The sequence below is a fragment of the Toxorhynchites rutilus genome, chromosome 3 (genome assembly GCF_029784135.1).
Source record: "Toxorhynchites rutilus septentrionalis strain SRP chromosome 3, ASM2978413v1, whole genome shotgun sequence".
Lineage (NCBI taxonomy): Eukaryota > Metazoa > Arthropoda > Insecta > Diptera > Culicidae > Toxorhynchites > Toxorhynchites rutilus.
In genome coordinates this window covers 19,710,326-19,730,441 of record NC_073746.1, presented here as the reverse complement: position 1 = coordinate 19,730,441, position 20,116 = coordinate 19,710,326, and the positions used below count along the sequence as shown (strand labels likewise).

At 41.7% G+C, this 20,116-nt stretch overlaps 1 protein-coding gene across 1 annotated transcript; it reads right to left on the bottom strand.

Annotated features, from left to right (window-relative positions):
• Window positions 1-2,602: 2,602 nt before the first annotated feature.
• On the bottom strand, window positions 2,603-5,460 carry LOC129772930 (uncharacterized). The gene is made up of 2 exons (XM_055776463.1): window positions 3,265-5,460; window positions 2,603-3,004 (listed from the first exon to the last, which is right to left on the bottom strand). Exons 1-2 carry the CDS (start codon window positions 5,458-5,460, stop codon window positions 2,603-2,605), a joined length of 2,598 nt encoding a protein of 865 aa, XP_055632438.1.
• Between the last annotated feature and the right edge of the window lie 14,656 nt (window positions 5,461-20,116).

The following is a 20,116-nucleotide window of genomic DNA, read 5'->3' as shown; positions in this document are numbered from 1 at the left end:
ATATGGTTTTGCAAAATTAAGCCTTGATGTCGTTTGACAAGTGTATTGAGGCACTTCCCTCTCGGATTTAAACAAATTGTTGTGACTCAAATGTATATCGTCCTCACAAGTTGTGTACCGAAAAAAAATCGATCAAAAGTGATTGTACTCGTAATGAAAATACCACACATTGACACAATGAGAATTAACCCAATTGTCTGCAAAACTATAAGGTGTTTCGGCACTGATCAGTCGATCATGATTAGTCGCGAGTTCAGTCTCGGTTGAGCCTCCGGCAGCGTACAACATGGGCCGTAGAAAGTTTTATTTATCGTATAATTTTATTTAATCTAATAAAATGTATGTGCGTGAAAGTATAGAAAAGGTTTTAGTTTGTTCTTCGTCGCAACACAAATGATTTCGATTTGATAATTGCTTTCAAAGTTTCTGTAGCGAGACGGTTTCGAACTTTGTTTTGTTCGCATTATATAGCGAAAAAATACGCTCAAAAGCCGATGATGAATGTGGAATGATGAGAAAATTAGATTGGATTGGGGGAAAAGAAATGTCGTATATTGTCAATATATGGCAACACTTAAACATATCTTGTGTTGTACTTATCGCATCGGGTCATACTATACGGCTATTTAAAGAGGACAATCTGTGCTACAAGTGTCGTTTTGACAGTGTTGTGATTGTCCTTTTCAGTCTCAAGTTATAGCGCGTCAAAGATGGAGTCCACCAAGCAAGAATTTCGGCATATTTTACGTTTTTACTACCTGCGAGATAAAACTGCAATGAATGTGGCCGAAAAAAATTTGTGTAGTCTGTGGACCCGAACGATTCGCACAGCACAGCGTTGGTTAGATCGATTTCGTTCTGGTGTAGTGGCTGTCGAAGATACACCCCGTACTGGTAGGCCAATAATCGTGGAAACCGATAAAATCGTTGAAATCATTCAAGTAGACCGGCATGTGAGCACTCGCTCGATTTGCCAGAAACTGGGTATAGACCATAAAACCGTTTGAAACCATTTGCAGAAGATTGGATTCCAAAAAAGCTGGATGTATGGGTGCCACACGAGTGTGAGAAACTATGAATATTTGAATGGAATGAAACTCGATTTTCGGACATTGACTCAATAAACGTGTGGTCAGTCTCAAGGCTTACTGTACTATCTACTTTTATTAATCCATTCTTCTTACATATGTGAGAAATTGGGTTTGGTCTCTTGAAGAGAGAAACCTACCGGAAGAAGCAGCCGTTAGCTGCCATAATATAGCGAAGTCTGTGGTTAATTGCCACAGTTCGGACACCCAGATCAAAAAGATGTCTTCATCTTAACAGTTTTATGCATACTATAATTAATGGAAAAAACTATTACAACAATTCACTGCTCATTTGGCTGCTCCTCTTCTTCCTCGGCATCTACACCGATTTCGTCAAGGTCAACAACAGAGCACCAGCGTTTCATCCGGTCGGCTGAATATACTGTACGGAACTTCCGTCCAGCGTGGTTGCTTCCTGGAACGTCTTCGATTTGGTAGCGATCATTCTCCAACACCTTCGTTACAATGAATGGCCCCTTATAACGGGGCTCCAGCTTCCTGCTTCCACCGGGTATAAACTGATCCTTCTTCACTAAAACCAGATCATCAACCTTGTACCGCTCTGCGGCCTTCCCCCTCTTGTCGAAATATTGCTTCTGTTCTCTCTGCTTCTGCAGGATAGCGGCTTCTGCCATGTTCCGGAACTTTGTCGGATCATGCCCAACATTTTCTTCTACATCGTGCAAGGCAACAACTAGCACATTGAACGTATAATCCCTAGGATTGTATGCCAACACCAGCGATGTTGGTGTTACCCTCGTCGTCGAATTCGGCGAATTATTGATCGCCCATTGTACCTGCTTAACACTATCATCCCATTTTCTATCATCTGCGTCAATCATGCTGCGCAGCGCCGTCAGAATCGTTTTGTTACTGCGTTCTACCTGGCCGTTACCACGGGGTGTTCCAACAGCAACCTTTAGATGCTCCAACCCGTTATCAATACAATACTTCTGGAATGACTTAGACGTGAATGCCGTTCCTCTATCCGTGATCACACGAGCAGGCAAACCAAAAATGCTCGCAATCTCCTCATATTCAAAACTGGTCCTGTTTGCGTCGATTTAACCGCCTTAATCAACACAAACTTCGTGAATCCACAAACACACACCAACAGGTGTTCATTTCCCTTCGACGAACGAAGGAATGGACCCAAATGGTCCAGATGCACCGTATGGAACGGTATTGGCGTCTTGGGAATGGAATGTAGGAAACCTTCTTCGCGTCCAACCTTTCCTTTATGGAATGCGCACTTCGGACAAGCCGTAATGTATGCCCTAATATATTTCCTCATTTTGGGAAACCAGAACTGCTTCTTCAGTATTTGTAGCACTTTTTCTTCGCCAAAGTGGCCACGATCGTCGTGGAAGCTTTTCACCACTCTCCAACGGATCCTAGTCGGAACCACCCAACACTTTACTCCATCCACTAGTCGATAAAGACGATGGTTTTCCAGAACGTAGCACTGTTGCGTTTGGCGGTCTTCGTCCGTCAGTGGATCTCGGCACAGCTAGTCAATAGTCTCGGTCAGTTTTGTATCTTGTCGCATCAGCATGCTTCATGCAGCTACCACTTCGATGTTCCAGCCGGAAGTCATATTCCTGTAGCTTCAGGAAAAACCTCGCCACACGGTGATCCATCTCTCGCTTTCGATAAGCATCACGAACAGCAGAACAATCTGTACGGATGACAAAAAATCGTCCAAGCAGATACATACGAAATCGTTCCACACTTGCCACGATCGCCAGCATTTCCAGATCATAGCTATGGTATTTCGCCTCAGTTTCACTGGTTTTACGACTGAAGAATCCTATCGGCTTGAAACCTCCGTCTGTCTTCATCAGCAAAATTCCCGCTAGTCCACCGCTCGACGCATCGGTATGAAGCTCCAAATCCGCCGATGGGTCGTACAACACCTGGTCGAGTAGTTAGAACATTCTTTATCTGCTCGAAAGCCTGAGATTGATGCACGTCCCAGCTGAACACAACGTCTTTCTTCAGCAATTGATATAGCGGGGATGCTATCGGACTGAAATTTTTAACGAACCGGCGGAATAATCCCGCTAAACCCAAGAATTGCCGTACTTCATGAACCGTCTTAGGTGTGGGAATTTTTTTTATTCGCTTCACCTGGTTTGACTCCTTCGCCAGTGACCTCAAATCCCAGGAACTCTACCTTCCGCATAAAGAAACAACTTTTCCTTAAATTGATTGTGAATCCCTCTCCTCGAATCACGTCTAGCAGAACCACAAATTTGTTGAGCACCTCCAACTCTTCTTGTCCGGCCACGACGAGGTCATCAATATAGGCCACCACGACAACGCCGCGCTTACGAGCGTGTTCCACCATTTTATTCACTGCTCGCTGGAAAACAGCACATCCATTGGCAAATCCGAAAGGCACGTGCAGGAACCGGTAGTGACCTTCCGTTGTCGAAAATGCAGTGTAATTCTGGCTCTCTTCATCAAGAGGAATCTGGTAGTATCCACTGTATAGATCTACAGAGATGAACACCTGTGCCCCTGCCAGCTTATTAAAGCATGTATCTATATCCGGCATTGGAAAACGATCTTTAACCGTCTTAGCGTTAAGCATACGATAATCCACGGCCATCCGGAACTGCTTATTCTTTTTCGGGACTAATACCACACGACTGTAAAATGGCGATTCTGTTTCCTGAATGATTCCCGCCTCCAGTAGCTCATTCGTAATCTCTGCAAGCGCTGATTCCTTAGCGTATTCCATTCTTCTGGGCTTTACGAACACTGGCTCATTATCCTCCAACCGGATCTTCATTTCAGTGGACTTTGCTCTGCCCATCTCCTTCAAATCCAAAGCGAAACAATCACGGTAATCTCGTACCACTTCCAAAAGTTTCTGTGTATTCTCCGTGCTCCCTTCACTATTTGTCATCTCTTGATCAATGTTACGTCCTTCTGACCAATCTATTTTGTAGATGTTGGCTACTTTATGTTCCTCTTCGAGTGAACTAATCGCATCAGTCGAATCTTCAACGTCCCACTCAAAACATACTTTGTCCTTTCGCTTCACCATCACTAGATCGTCACGTTCGATAATGTCCTTCCCAATAATTATCGGAATATCCTGCGCCCACTCCGGTACTACGGCCAGCGAAACTTCAAGCTCCAAACCGTCAACGCGCATTTTTGCCGTAACCATCTCCGTTACTTTCACTTTTTCGCTCTTGCCGAAACCTTGCAACATAAAGTGGCATGAAGAAATTTGGCCCACTTTGTGCTTGAACTTCTCCCAAATCGTTGATCGATCGGCGCCCGAATCAACGTGAGCTTCATAATTTCCTCCCGCCAGTTTCACCGTTTTCCTGAACAAGCTTTTCTTGTCCACCACTCTCATCAAGCTCGTGCCACTGGCTCCTTTGGGTTCTCTTTTCTCTGCCACTTGTGAGCCTAAGTTAGCTTTACAGTCCCGTTTCACGTGCCCTTCTTTTGAACACCTGAAGCATTTCACCTTGGGACACTTTCTTGCCACGTGTCCTGCTTCATGACACTGATAGCAGCTTAATTCACCATCAGCACTCCTGGCCTTCCTACCACCATTCCACGTTGCACCAGTTGAACGTTGCATACCTCCACTACTGCGACTTTGTGATGGGGTTATAGCCTCCACATTATCAACCCATCGTAATTGCTCTAGGAGCCCTTGTACAGTTTCGGTTCTGTATACCGCTAGCCCCGATTTCTGCAGAAACGATTTCAGTCCACTCATGATGTATGTCACAATTACATCCTCCGTGAAACCGCCTTTGCGACCCATGGCAGCCATCTCGTACACATACTCTTCAACCGCTTCATTGGGTTTCCACTTCCTCGCCGACATCAAATTGTGGTAATAAACCGGGTTCTTCTTGGTCGGAAAACCTTTTACTATTTCCGTTTTAAAACTTTCCCAATCTCGGGTTGCCTCTTGATATCCCTCCAGCCACAGTTTTGCACAGCCACCCAAGTTCAATCGCGCGCAGTGTAACCTCAACTCATTCGACCAATTATAACTATCGCCCGTGTCGTCAATCGATTTCACCCACATTTCCGCGGAAGCACAAGTCGGTGAACTAGGATCGAAAACAGTCACATATTCTTGAAGTTCACGGATGTCCGGCAATCTTGGCATATTTTCGTTAGCTGATGACCGTGACGGCCTTTCACCTGTCTGCGTTTGTCGCAATGCATCCAGCTCTTGTTTGAGAGTGGCTATCTGAGCCTTCAGATCTGCCTCCATTGTGGTCGGTTTCACTGACACTTTCTCTCTTCGATCCGATACTTTGGGAGGTAAATGGTCCAGATACACACGATCCGAAACTTCGTCACAACTTTCCTCTTCAGATCCGGACATAAGCAAACGACTCGAATAGCTCTCCGGCGGTAGAGCTATCTACACTCGCCTTCGACTCGGTATCTCCCCGACGATGGCAATACCTACTCACGAGAACAACACAGATAGTCCTAGAAAATCTATCTTTTCTCCGACACCGAATTTTCCCGGTGATTGATTTTTTTACCGCTATCGTTAAACCGAAGCAAATGGGTATTTATAACTAATCAGTCTCGTTGGCACACTGTTTCGCACGATCAGTTTATCTTTCTGTGGTTTCTCCATTGACCTCTACCACACTTTACACAAAGCTTCTCTTGACCACACCATTAGGTCAGTCTATTCACTGGTGGCTATCGACCTTTCCTTTTGTGCAAAGAGCACATGGAGGAACGCGGGACGGTATCTCTGATGGTAATTATCAATTTACCATAAAGTTCTGTTCACTTCACTTTTATTTGACCTGCTGGAGGTTCGCGATTCGTATCCTGTCTACAGAATGTGAGAAACTAGGAATATTTGAAGGGAATGAAACTCGATTTTCGGACATCGACTCAATAAACGTGTGGTCAGTCTCGAGGCTTACTGTACTATCTACTTTTATTAATCCATTCTTCTTACATATGTGAGAAATTGGGTTTGGTCTCTTGAAGAGAGAAACCTACCGGAAGAAGCAGCCGTTAGCTGCCATAATATAGCGAAGTCTGTGGTTAATTGCCACACGAGTTGACGCAAAAAAAAATCTTTTAGACCGAACCAACGCCTGCGATGCACTGCTGAAACGGAACGAACTCGACCCATTTCTGAGGAAGATGGTGACTGGTGATGAAAAGTGGATCACGTACGACAACCGAAAAAGCGAAAAAAAGTCGTGGTCGAAGCGCGGTGAGCCGGCCCAAACCATCGCCAAGCCCGGATTGACGGCCAGGAAGGTTTTGCTGTGTATTTGGTGGGATCATCCCCTATGAGCTGCTCAACTATGGCAAGACCCTCAACTCGGTTCTCTACTGTGAGCTGGTTGACCGTTTGAAGTAGGCGATTGACCAGAAGCGGCCAGAAATGATCAATAGGAATGGTGTTGTTTTCCACCAGGACAACGCTTGGCCTCACACATCTTTGATGACCCGTCAGAAGCTACGGGAGCTCGGATGGGATGTCCTATTGCACCCACCGTATAGTCCGGACCTGGCTCCAAGTGATTATCATCTCTTCCGGTCCATGCAAAACGCTCTTGGTGATACTAAGTTGGTCTCAAAAGAGGCTTGCGAAATATGGCTGTCTGAGTTTTTTTTTTTGCAAAAAAGGAGCGGGGGGGGTTTATAAGGTGGGGATAATGAAGTTGCCGTCTAAATGGCAACAAGTTTGCGAACAAAACGGCGCATATTTGACTTAAATTGGATAATTTTAAGTATATTAAATAAAGCGTCAAATTTCGATCAGAAATACGACATTTCTTTCTCCCCAACCCTATATATATATATATATATATATATATATATATATATATATATATATATATATATATATATATATATATATATATATATATATATATATATATAGATATATATATATATATATATATATTTATATATATATATATAAATATATATATATATATATGAATATATATATATATATATATATATATATATATATATATATATTCTCTTATTAAGAAATCTGTAAACAATGGATATTGAACAATGCGGTTTGCGGTTGGAAAATAAGTAAAGGTTCTGAAAAATGAGCGCAACCAAAATTTTCAGACATAACGTTCTGCACAAAGCGACATTCACATGGTAATCAACTCAGCCATTGCATCAAAAAGCAGTGATTTTTTATTGATTTTTCAAAAAGATACGGTGGTGAGAGACACCAAACGAAAGCAAGAAGTTATAAGCAGAATCTTATTAAGAAAATCTGATTATGAAAACGTTGATTGGAGGACCAGGAGGAGATCATCACAAAACAATCATTAATCATCCGATAATTGGGTAGGAATTGTGGCATCTATTCTTCTGAATACTACCGGCCAGCTTGCGTCCGACAATTTTTCGCGCCAGTCATGGTGCGATAATTTCGTCCGAACCACTTTTTTCTCGTCATCCATCGATTGCGCTAATGAAAAAATCGACCAGCGGCGAGCATGGGTAATTTATTTACATATGCGTGAGTAGAATAACTCTAGAAAACACCGACAAAATCGATCGGCAGCGCCATTTTCACCTGCAAACGACAATTTTTCACTGACATGCTACCCCCGACACTTGGAGCCATTGCCGCACTGGTTTTGGTCTAATGCAAATCACGAGATCCGAGCGACTAATAAACAAATGATTGCCTGTCGATAAGGAAAACTCGTTGATTCGCAAATACGACCACAACCGAAAGCGGGGAGGTCTATTATCGAAACTCAATTTGCTGCGCTATTAATACTAATTAATGTTAATTTATTCGCTGTCGCCGAAGCCATATCGAGTGTGCATAATGAGTTGTTGTGGCGATTGGGGGCTGTTCAAACAAACAATTAAGGCGATTGATTGGGAATTGTTATTCATTGTGACCTTGGCCGTCGCAAATGCTACTATCACGTATCTCACGAAACATGGAAGCCTCTCGACGCGGTTGAAGTTGTCTCACGAGAGAGCCTCAAATAAGCCCACCGAATGACCGCAAATATCGATATCACGCATCGGACGAGTATCGGGACAGGTCTCTGTAAACTCAGTGAAGCAAATGAAGAAAAACCTTCGAATCTTTAATTGACACATCTCGAATTTGATTGGTCACCTCGATGTGTGCCGTGTGGGTATGCGCGCCCGGATCAAATATTGAGGTTATATGCTATGGTCATGTTCCACAAAGAATTGAATTATTAATATCGATCCGCGTGATCGGCGATCACCGATCGCTGATAGCGGGGATAGAGATTCGTTAGTTTCCTTCCTCTGTCACCGCGTTTTGTCACACAGTGCTAATTTGAATACAACACCCCAAAAACCCATCGTGTCCACTGTCATCCAAACAGACTCACTGACATATTGTGAATATTGAATTATGATATGCGCTCGCAAACAAGTATATTTCATCGGTTTGATCGATTGGATCCGATGGGGACCCGGCGGTTTTCTGTCTCCCTTCGAACGAGAAGAAATCTTATAACGACAGCTAATTGCTTTCGGTCGAAAGAGGAAACCATGAAAGCTGAATGTCTTTCTCTCCCGGACCCCGAAACCGAGAAACGGAGATCCAATTGTGTGCCCGATTGGGATTGTGGGAACCCAGCGCTTGCAGGGATCAATCAGACGCACAGGGTTCGGGGCTCGAGACGGAGGCACAAAGTATCACATTTGGTTATCTCGGCTTATGATCTATGTAGGTTCAGGGCAGCGCAGCGTTCGCGGTTCGCCGGAGAATCGATGGAGGAACGGCGCGGTGATCTACGGCCGATCAAATTCTGAATAACCAAAATAACGAGTCTCGTGAGATTTGTCGGACCAACGAGCGGAGGCATACCCCGAAAAGGGTATACATTTCAATCACAGCTCCACAGAAATTGTACACACAGCTGAAAGGATTAGCCTTGCGCGCGGCGTGACGAGTGCTCCCTTTTGTCACCGCGCGGAAAGTAAAAATAAGCGAGTGACAAAATTATGGATCAAGATCAAATTGATTTTCGTTCGCTCGGTTGGGCTTTTATCTGGCGATTGTTAGGCGCAGATCGAGCGGGGGGGGGGGGGGGGGGGGTTGCCGAGGGAAGAAAGAACGAGATTGGAATATATCAACCAGAAACGGACATGGCTCTCGCGGTTGTCATGCTGCAGTGGCGACGAGGATCGATCAGGGCAGGGAGAAGCTTGTCATGGCTCACGGCAACTAAGCATAACGATCTGACGAAAGAAACATCAGTAATTTTGCATGGTTGTCGGTTTAGATTAATCTGTTTGAGTTTAATTGAAACTGAAACTGACCGATGGACATATTGTTTGCTGGGTCAAGAAAGCGACGGCCTTTCCATTGAATGGAGAAAAAGGAAAACATCACACGATTCGTTTGTGCTAAGTTAGCATTCACGATTGCTTCATTGGGGCATCATTTCAATTTTGAACCTCGATAACACTGAGTGTTTGAAGTGCAATCTGACGATTCCATCAGAAAGTTTAACTGTTTATTTTATTCTTTTATTCATATTTTAACTAAGTACTAAGCCTTTTATATGATACGCTGAGAAGTTTCTACTAGAAAGTGTCTCAAATTTGGGAATTTGTTACAGGCTTTTTTGAAGGCTTGAAAATGCTTGAATAGGAAGACATGCAGACAATGAATTACAATGTATCACGTCTCTAACAATTTGTGGCGATACATCATGAGGGCGTTTTCCCAGGTAAATCAATCAACCGATTTTTAATATTGATCGGCCTAAACCTGAAATTATATTTATTCAAGTATAAATTCAGTTTATTTCAAATTCATTTCCGATGGACCCGAAAAAGGAGAAACTATGGAGAAATGTGCTGTGGTCGGATGAGACCAAAGTGAACCTCATCGGCTCGGACGGAAAGAGTTGGGTCCATCGCCCTCTTCACCTTCCGGTCGATGGTTAGGTTCTCGAAGAATCGTTTTAGTACTCTGCTGACCGTGGATTGGACGATTACCAGCATCTTACCGATGTCCCGATGTGACAACTCCGGATTCTCGAAATTAGTGCGCAGGATTAATTCACGACGCTCTTTTTCGTTCGACGACATTTTTCCAAATTAACGAAAAATTGACAGTGAAGCATGGCCAACGTGATCTATACACTCTTATCTGATTATAAACGAATGCTGAAGATATAATTCCTTAAAATTAAATTTCTACAGCGTTTTTTCCGTGATGCAATTTGATGTGACACACCCTTTATATAAAAATTGTAATGGGTTGTATCTAGGACACGACCACATTTTTCGACGTAAAACTACGGAATTATGTTATTCAATCCACTTATTCATCACTTCGGATATTATTTGAGAATGCATCGAAATTTTTGTAATATCTTTTCAGCTATTTAATTTTTTTATTACTTCAATAGACTCGAAAAAGCCAAGTAGAGTCGAAAGCTATCAGCATTTCTCGTTTATTTGGTTCAACTCGCATCAGACTCGCTCCTTCCTGCTCAGATATCAATCACAAACTATAAACACATTTGCTCCTATATTTCGCTTGAGATGTAATCGAACCCCACAACATGCAACAGTAAAGTTACTCTGCTGGAGTTTGAAAGCAAACTTTCATGAAATATACGTTTATCTAAATAAATGCAGTGTATATCTATATTCCAAAATTCTGGATACACTGCCACATCCGCACTAGCGCAAAAAAAAATCTCGTATGCTGCTCTTCTTTGTCGTAGCACACCTCTAGACAAAGGGCTTCCTCTCCTTGTATCGAGCTGTGTGTGTATGTGTGTGAAATCAGCATTAGGCATGTATGATAACCGCTAGTTGTGTAATGCTAGCTCACTCGCATCTGTGTTTTCATTCTATTCTATTTTTGGTTTCCGCCTCTAGCCCTGAGAAGGGCCCCTTGTGAAGAGAAACTCTATTCCATACTCCTCTGTCACCCGACAAGAAAACAATCCTCTCCCGCTCGACGTTCTGCGGCAACCATGTTGCTTCGATGACCACCGAACGAGAAGTGGTGTGGCTTCAAATCACGGATGGCTTATTTAAACCAAATATGTTGAAAACGGGCAGAAACGAATGTATCAGTTGCTCGTTATTGACAGCTCTGTTCGGGAATGCACTCAAATCGGCAGAACAAATGTATGGGAAAATGAGAATGCTTCCAGTTTTCATTAATTTAAACTGTTTAGGTATTAGTGGATTGTACTGTATAGTATATCAAACGAATCTTAGAGAATTTCCGATTCCATTGATGCGCAAAGTATCAGAATTTGTCCGCTGTGAAAATAGTTATTAACGTTAACTTTATTTCACAAAAACGTGACCTGTTTTCTGATTTGGCACCCTTCCTGAAAGACGTAGTTCTACGTCAAAAAACAGTGTAGTTCTAGGTCAACAATGCGGTCGTATCTTGGACACAACCTCCTATAATTTTTTTGTTTTTTTCCGGAAGATTAGACTCGTTTAATGAAGAAAACTGAAAATTGTCAAAAAGTACCAGGGGATAACTATGCGTAGAACGGCAGTATAGATTCGATGATTTGTCGGGAAGAGGGAGGAAACTGACCTCGATCTGGACCGAAGGGTAATCAATCCTCATCAAACGGTTAAAATGGATTTCAACATGTGACGAAACATTGAAAAGAAGGGGAGCAATCGGAAGACATACAAGAAACAAAAAATAATAAAACAGGGTACTCACTACAATAGATCAAACTAATGGTCGCAGTGGTTCTAGGCTGCTACAGAAGAAAACACAGGGTACTAAACAAAGCTCCAGAGTGAAAACGTATCAAATCCACGATCAGAATTTCACTTAACAAATTGTATGTGAATAAAAAAAATATTCATTTCTTCAACCGTCAACCAAACAACACTTTTCCACACTGTATCTTCTTCTGTTTAATATTCTCAAACAGTCTTAGTAGCGAGCTTTCGACCGGACTTTTAGTTTCGTGCGATCCTGTCTCCGATCGCTTTGTGTGCCTCTGGTGTTAATGTTAGGGAAAATATTTTGATCTATGCCCGTTTAGGGTATGCAAAAAGCGAAAAGCTCGAATCGACCAGCAGCAACAGAAGGTGTAGCGAACCGGACACCGGGACAAACACTCCCCCACCCGCCCATCTCGCGAGGTGGGAACTTTTTTCGCCAAGTGTGAAGCAGCTGAAACCCAAATCACTTCACAGCGATCACACATGCTCGTGTTTTTATTTATGGCTGTGCAATTTAAGGCCTTTTTCGCGCCAGCTAAGTTCGCCGGGAACACCGCACACAAACACACACGGGATCGCGCGTTGATACTATATTTTATGAAACTTGTTAAAAACTAATACGCTACTGCTGGTGCTGAGGGCAACATATGATCAGCGCTTCTAGCGAGCGGTACCCTGGATATCCCCGCAGTCGCCGCAGCCACTTAGTGACCAGCGTGTTTAGCTGTTTTGCTCAAATCATACGGACAATAAATATAACTTTTTGTCATTTTGCTGCACATTTTTTCGGATCAATTTCCATGCCAGTGCTGCAGTGCTTGCGTGCGGAATTCGACGGCGACTCGCAGGTGTCGGATAATTGCCGGGGACGACAGTGTTAATAGACGTGATTTTGCACGCTGTTAACAGACAACAATGTTTGGTGGAATGTTGTGCATTGTTTTCCCCTGATTTAGCATTCCAATGAAAGCATTTTGGGAATGATTTAATTAGTTGCACCACTTTTTAGGTACTGTGAGCCAACCATGACTCTCTTTTATTCTTCCCTTTTCGGGTTTCGCTCAGAAATTTCGATCGATCACGATCCGTTCCTCGCTGAGCCTCGGATTTAGCTGCGAGAAGAAAGCGTGCTGCAATCCATTATTTGATCCTTTATTATGTTATTATACTTTACATTTGCTAGGTGTGGTATACACCGGAAGGACAATGATAGTTTGCGGGTGCTGCTTCGTGCGCGATTGGCTCGTGCCCTGGTGAAATTCGTGTGACTCGCGTTATAGTTGTTGTACAGCACCTTTCTGCACGATTTATGGTGTGTAGTATTCTCCCATTATATAATTAAAATCAGTATCATTAGTGCTCGGAGCCGACCGTGGAGTTGAAGAATTGAGTTTTTGCGCTACGAAGCTTGTATGACATCAGTATTTTTACATCTTTTCTGATAGTCTCAGCTCTTTAGAGGCACTTCGTTCGGTAAGGTCTGGTTATTCTTCGTATTTCTTGTCTGGAATCCAACAGCTTTTAAGTGTTTTGATGAGTAGATCATTTAATATCACTTTTGCATGGATTCCCTCTCATTGTTCGATACCAGGAAATGAAAAAACTGATTTTCTAGCTAAAAAGGGCGCAATGGAAGGAGTCTTATTTCATAGGCCCATCACTTTTGATGAATATCTCAATATTCCTCGTGAACGTGCTCTTGAATCTTGGCAGACAAGTTGGAATGGAAGTGATAAAGGTCGGTGGCTGTATTCTATAATTCCTAAAGTTTCCCTCAAACCATGGTTCAAAGGATATAATTATTCTCGTGATTTCATACGGGTAGTGTGCAGACTAATGTCTAATCATTATTCCTCGAATGCACATCTTTTCCGAATTAATATTAGTGATTGTAACTTATGTGTTTGCGGTATAGGTTATCACGATATTGATCACATTGTGTGGTATTGCTCTGTTTTTCAAAATAACAGGTTATCTTTAATAGAAAATTTCCGCGAAAAGGGAATGACACCCTATGTTTCGATCCACGACGTTCTGGCTACACGCAATCTTGATGCTATTTCGTTGATATATTATTTCCTCACGTTCATACACTTTCAAGTATGAGTATGTGTGTATTTTTTCTGTTATTTTTAATTATCGTTTACATCTCCAACTTTTTTGTTTTTTGTTATTAATAATTCTATTATTTACCAATAATCTATGGTTTTAATGTTTTAATTTTTCTCCAACTATTTCCCTCAGAACTTAAACACATTCAGACTCACGCATTCGCACGCAATCTTCAAGGAGGTGGTTATCTCTATCAAAAAATCCTCAAGAAGAAGCCTCAAATATTATTTTATTATGTATTGTTATATAATTATTTATATTGTATCATTTCTTGAAAAAACTATAGGGTTTTTATGCCTTTTTGAGAAAGAACATTTGCATAGTTCTACTCACAAGGGCTTTTCCCTATTCACAAACACGGCTCATTGATGCTTAACGTTGCTGAGCCAATTGAAAATAAATGATTTAAAAAAAAAAAAAAATATGGAGTTCATCGTAGACACCCACCGTTCAAACGACACTCTCCATCTTCTTCTTCAATGGTACTAATGTTTCTAATGTTCCTAACGTTCACCATCTCAACGTAGAATGACTTGCGAACGATATAGAGGTAGAGAGCAAACGACTGCGATTCCAAACAATCAGAAACGGTGTGAGGAAAAATACACTCACTTGCTAGACGCTATCATGAGCAACGACGACGCAGCCTTTGATATTGCCAGATCTAAACACATGCATTGTCATGATATTACAAAACGTGTGTACAAAAAAATTAATGAAATGTAGAGCGAGCTTCATTACAACGTTACATGTATTCGGTTCCACACCTTGCCGAATTCGGCTGGATGGCAAAATTACAAAAAATTGGGATTACCTCATAAACACATCTTTAATTTGGATAGTCGACAAAATACGCCCTGAGTTCAAAACTCAGGGCCCTCATTGACCATCTTTGTGTTGTTACAGAATAGCTACGTCCACGCAACAATCATCAGCGATGGAGATCGATCCACGGACGAAATAAGATCGATTCATCCATACAACTGCTCTGCTCTGCAAGACACATCGGGCTGCTGTTCTATAAATAACTCAACAATGATCAATCAACTGTCTCCGCTGTCCGGTGGTCCAACTGGATAATGGAAGAACAGAAAGAATACTCTTACGCCTAAATGGCTACTGTGTGAATGTACCATATGTAATTGTATAGAAGGAATACTGGCGAATGGCAACTGTGTAATGTGCTAATTATAGATATATGGTAACCATGTGACATGTACACGATTCAAATTCGGCTCTGTTACAGCTAAAATGCTAATGAGCCTTAAATAAATAAATGGGATAAAAAAAAACGCCCTGAGGAAATCGATAGTGTAATTTCCTCAAAAATTCCAGTCATTAAGCTTCGTATCCCTTTTTTTGAAACGTAAATTGTTATGAATTTTCGAGTGGAATGAACACGCTTCTAAAACAAAAAAATAAATGAAATATAGTTCTTTTGTGTGTTCTGTGTAGCAAATAATACTATCTCTTCAGGTATCTTGAACAAAAATAGCATCTGATAATTATTTTATATTTTGAATGATATTTTGGTTGAAATGCAAGGAGATTAATAGATAATTGTTAAGTTAGGGTCAGGACTATGTCTACTAAGTATTGAAACAACATCGAATAAAAATTTTCATTCATATTTCAACAACTTAAAATTGTTTTTATTGTTCGATATTGTTACCACAAACATGGTTCATGACCGTGCGGTAATATAAAACTTTTATAGCCTTGCACAGCGGATGGAAAGTGCACAATGCATTTTCTCAAAGAATTCACCAACGACACGACCGCAACCTTAGGTGGATGTCCAATATATCAACGACTAAAAACTGATTATGACAGACAATCATTCCTAAAAATTAACAACGCAAACATTGACATGGGAAAACGTTCGGCAGTGCCATATTCGCCTCAGCTGAGCAAAACATTCCATGCTCATATTAATGTTGAGTTCTGTGGTTCGATGAAGAGCAACAAATACATTTGCAACAACGAAATTTATATTGATATTCTTCATACAATTTGTCTACTTTACGACAAAAATATATTCCTGGAGGTGACCATCGACTTGGCGCTCTATTCCTCGGTATGTCAAACACAAGAGTAACGAACGTTTCACGTACATGTAGATCGTTAAAACGTTTAAACACACTTACAGTACATTAGTTATTTTCTATTTAACAACCAGCATATTCACTAGAAATAATTTTTATGGCAATACAACGTTTACCGGGTCAGCTAGTATTGTAATATAGTTTTTCAAACACAAACAGTTCGATGTCAATAGCCACGTTGCTTGCATTGGAATACTTCATTAGAATGCTGATTTAATGACTCCAATTGATAGATTTGACGCGGTTGGTGAAGATTGGCTCAATATTATCTCTTTGTGAAGGATCGTAAGACAAAAAATGTGACAAGTAACTTGTGTGCTCACAAGCGACGAACCCCACAATCTGTGGGCATTCAAATTTTCCAATCGATCATGGGTCAAAGAATATCGCCAGCAACAACACCAACGGCTCTAATGATCCTACTTTGTCACGTAAGAATGTGCCAAACAATGAGGCAATCGCTACCACGGGTTTCAGCGGTTCACAATCATTAATATTATCGTCGCCTCACACACCGTCTCGCCTTTCGTAAGCTCGAAACACGAGGATGCTGCGCAGACTGAGTCGTCCCGCGTCCAGATTACCCCGATCTCCAAACCGCTGCTCGAGCATATATGTGCTGATGGACGCTTCTGTGGCTTCCAACAGACAATCGCTCGTCGCCGCAGAGCGATCTTTATGAATCTCCCTTCTGAAACTTATGCTGTCATGTCACTCGGTTCAAACCGTAAGTCATTTATCATTTCATCGTGCTGATTTTATTTCATTCCATCGCCATTAAGACGTGTTCGGTGCGTTTTGGAGCCGCTCGAACACAGAACAGACCGTTGCTGCGAGGGAGAGTCGAATCGAATCGGTGTGGATCAAAAGTCGCATTAACATTCTTCCCTTCCCTTTCATCTTGGAGGTTTTCGAAGTCAGGCAGGCAGTCAGTCAGTCAGATTCACTTGATCTCGCGAGTGAAGCTTATGGCATTATGAGTTAATACCGATTAAAGGTGATTTATTTCAAAGTTTTCGTACGAATGCGCCCTTTCTCCATCCGCACCGCTGGCTAATGTCCTGTCGCGTTAAGCGCTTTCTGAGCGATGCTGATTCTGATCCGAACCGATTGGTTCATTCAACGTGGTGCTTGGGTTGCGCGGGAATTGATCCCAATGTGGGAGATTCCCCCTCATTCGCACACCATAAACAGGTATGGTTCCAACAAAATCCAACAATCCATTCATACGTACCCTGTATAAATCCTCGGAAAATTGACAGCTAAGCAGCGCTTAATAGCTACCGCTCCTTATTCACTACTATTGTTGGGATAGCCCAATCTGCATATCTCGGCTGCAACTGTTCCGCGGGCGACCATAAATTCATAATCGCGATATTCTGTGTGTGTACACAGAAGACCGCGCGTGGCTTCAAGTGACGAAAGTAAACTTTCACCCAAAAAAGGGAGTCTCTGGCTGGTCTCCGGTCCGGTCAAGCCGAGGCCATCGATACTGGTGAACAAAAGAATGAACATAATATTGCCGCTGGGATCGTATGAAGATTCGGTTTTTCATTCATACCTTTTCATACCACACCACAAGCCTCTAAGCACAACGTTGATCGTATGTACGGGTTCACTTTTTTTTCGTCATCTATTATATGCAGCCGACCGTTGAATCTGGCTGCAGGCTGCAGATCATATCGGTGCGAGCCATGTTTTGATTTTACCATAAAACATAAATATCAGCTTAGAGAAAAAAAAACCAACAAATACTCAATTATGCCCTATTTGGTGGCTAATTTAAATTTTATTGTTTGCGTGGTTGGATAGGGAAATGGGGCCGTGCCTCCGACGCGCCTCGACATCTCTCGGTCTGCTCGGTCGAAACGTAGGCGGCAGCATGTATGATATTTATGGTGCACTTGTGCCCAACCAAAGTGCGAATAGAGGTGCCCTCGGGGCATGTCCAGGGGCTTGCTTGGTTGGATTCGCCCCTGGGAACAGAAAATTTTACATTGGCGGAAGTTTTTTGTTGTTGAAGAAATGGACCGTAAGCCTTTTGGGATTGGATGAGACCAACCATATGCAATTACCACAAATATTAAATTTATCAGTAAAGGATATTCGCGAGAAAAACACATTCTGGAAATCTTGTAAACTATTTACCAGATTTCACTGTATTACAAGCTCTATCGAATGCAAGCTAATCATTCAAGTTACTACTGTTTTACTTATTCTTTATATAAAAAATCAAGATTTATGACAGCTCTATGATTAAATTGGATTGCTCTTTTTACCTAAAAGAAAAAATCGGACCGAGTGGTTAGAGTGGTTAGAGTGGTTCGAGTTCGATTTCAACACTGTCATTTAGTGCTCTTGAAGTTTTCGTGCTCAAAATCTGGAAGTTATTTTTTGAAAAATGCGCAAAAAGCCCAAATTTCGATCAGCATCCGAAATTTGATTATTGAACATCACAAAACTGGCAAAAGCTACCGTGATATTGCCGATACTGTCCTGCTTCACAGAGATACGGTCGCTAGGATTGTGCAGGTGTACAAAAAGTGAGGTTCTATCTCACCAGTTAAGTGAACGACAAAGACAACATATCAATTCGGCGATAGAGCTATCGTGAAGAAGGCGGAGCGACAGGAACTTCGCCGTCTCAACGTAATATTAGTTGTGTCATTTTTATTTTACACGCATTGAATGCATATTCTGAGTGGTAAGCTCTAGAGAGTACGCGTGTAACAATGCGGGTCAGAAGAATTTTCTTTGACGAAAAATCTCTTGGCCAGAACGGGGATTGAGCCCGAACTCCGGGCGTGATAATGCGTGACACTAACCACTCGACCACGGGAGCACTCTGGGCCGGGGACTAACAGCTTCGAAAATTGCGGAACAGATTGAAAGCGAGTTTTTCATTCAACTGACATCACAATCCGTACGAAATCGTCTTTATAAGGAAAGTCTCAAGGGCAAAGTAGCTCATATGAAGCGATGGTTGTCCGCAAAAAAATATCAAAAAAGTTTGAAGTGGGCCCAGGACCACATTTCATGGGTCAATGATGACTGGAATAAGGTGATTTGGTCAGACGAGCTGAAAGTAATGCTGTTTCGGTCTGGTGGTATCATAAGAAAATGGCGGCGAACAGGCAAATGTTTGAAATAGGAGTGTTTGCGGCCTACAATCGAGCATGGCGGTGATGCGTTACTTTACCAACATTAATTTTTCAACCAACTGAGCATGACTTGATTTTTTTTTCTGCAGGTAGAGTCATGGTGTGGGGTCTATGGCTAAATTCGGCGTTGGAGAACTTGAGTTCATCAATGAAATCATTACCAAGGAGGCTTATTTGGGATTTAGGACTTCAACTAAATGGGACAAAATTACCCCGGAAACAACTGCTTAGTTTGTTGAGTCGATGCTACGACGATACCGAGCAGTTATTGAAGTCGGAGGTGGTCACACGAAGTACTAAAACTATGTGGATACAATCTTTTTGCATACTGTAGGCTTACGCAGCCTGAATATGCCGTTCTAATCGGGAAGGGGCATATCCATGCGTACAAACCGATACATAAAGCGTTGAGCCCCGCGTCGAACATCGAGTTTTTCGTCAGGAGAGCGTTAATCACTGGGACTGATAATACAAAATAATACAACAAAAATATACATAGCTTGTTTTCGAATGTGTTACAAATGTGTATGAATTTTCTAGCCCAAAAACAAACTATGTTTTTATACAATAAATATCATTGTTACAGAGACGGTTCGGATTCCTCAAGGCAAACTCGTTTTTTTGAATAAGTTTTTAGCTGAAATATTTTTATTTTTATTTTTATTCGTATTCGTATTCATAGTTCACTTACAATTTATGTTCCTTTCCTTACTTATTCGTCTACTTGTAACCGTTTTCTTAGTATAAATGTTGAGTTCTGTAAGCTGTCTTTTAGTTAGTTGTGTTCAATTTTTAGAATAATATATTACTTACAACTAATTAGAAAAAATCGTATTCACCAATCGATTTAGTTTATAAATTTCGATCAACTTTGTACTCCCGCGCTATTACTGTTGTGAATGAGGTATATACTCTGTAT

What these genes read in the sequence shown, in the direction of transcription:
- LOC129772930 (XM_055776463.1), bottom strand. Translation starts at nt 5,460, where the DNA reads ATGTCCGGATCTGAAGAGGAAAGTTGTGACGAAGTTTCGGATCGTGTG. An exon ending in GTTGTTTCTTTATGCGGAAG is followed by an intron (nt 3,005 to 3,264) that starts GTAGAGTTCCTG and finishes CTACTCGACCAG; the next exon opens with GTGTTGTACGACCCATCGGC.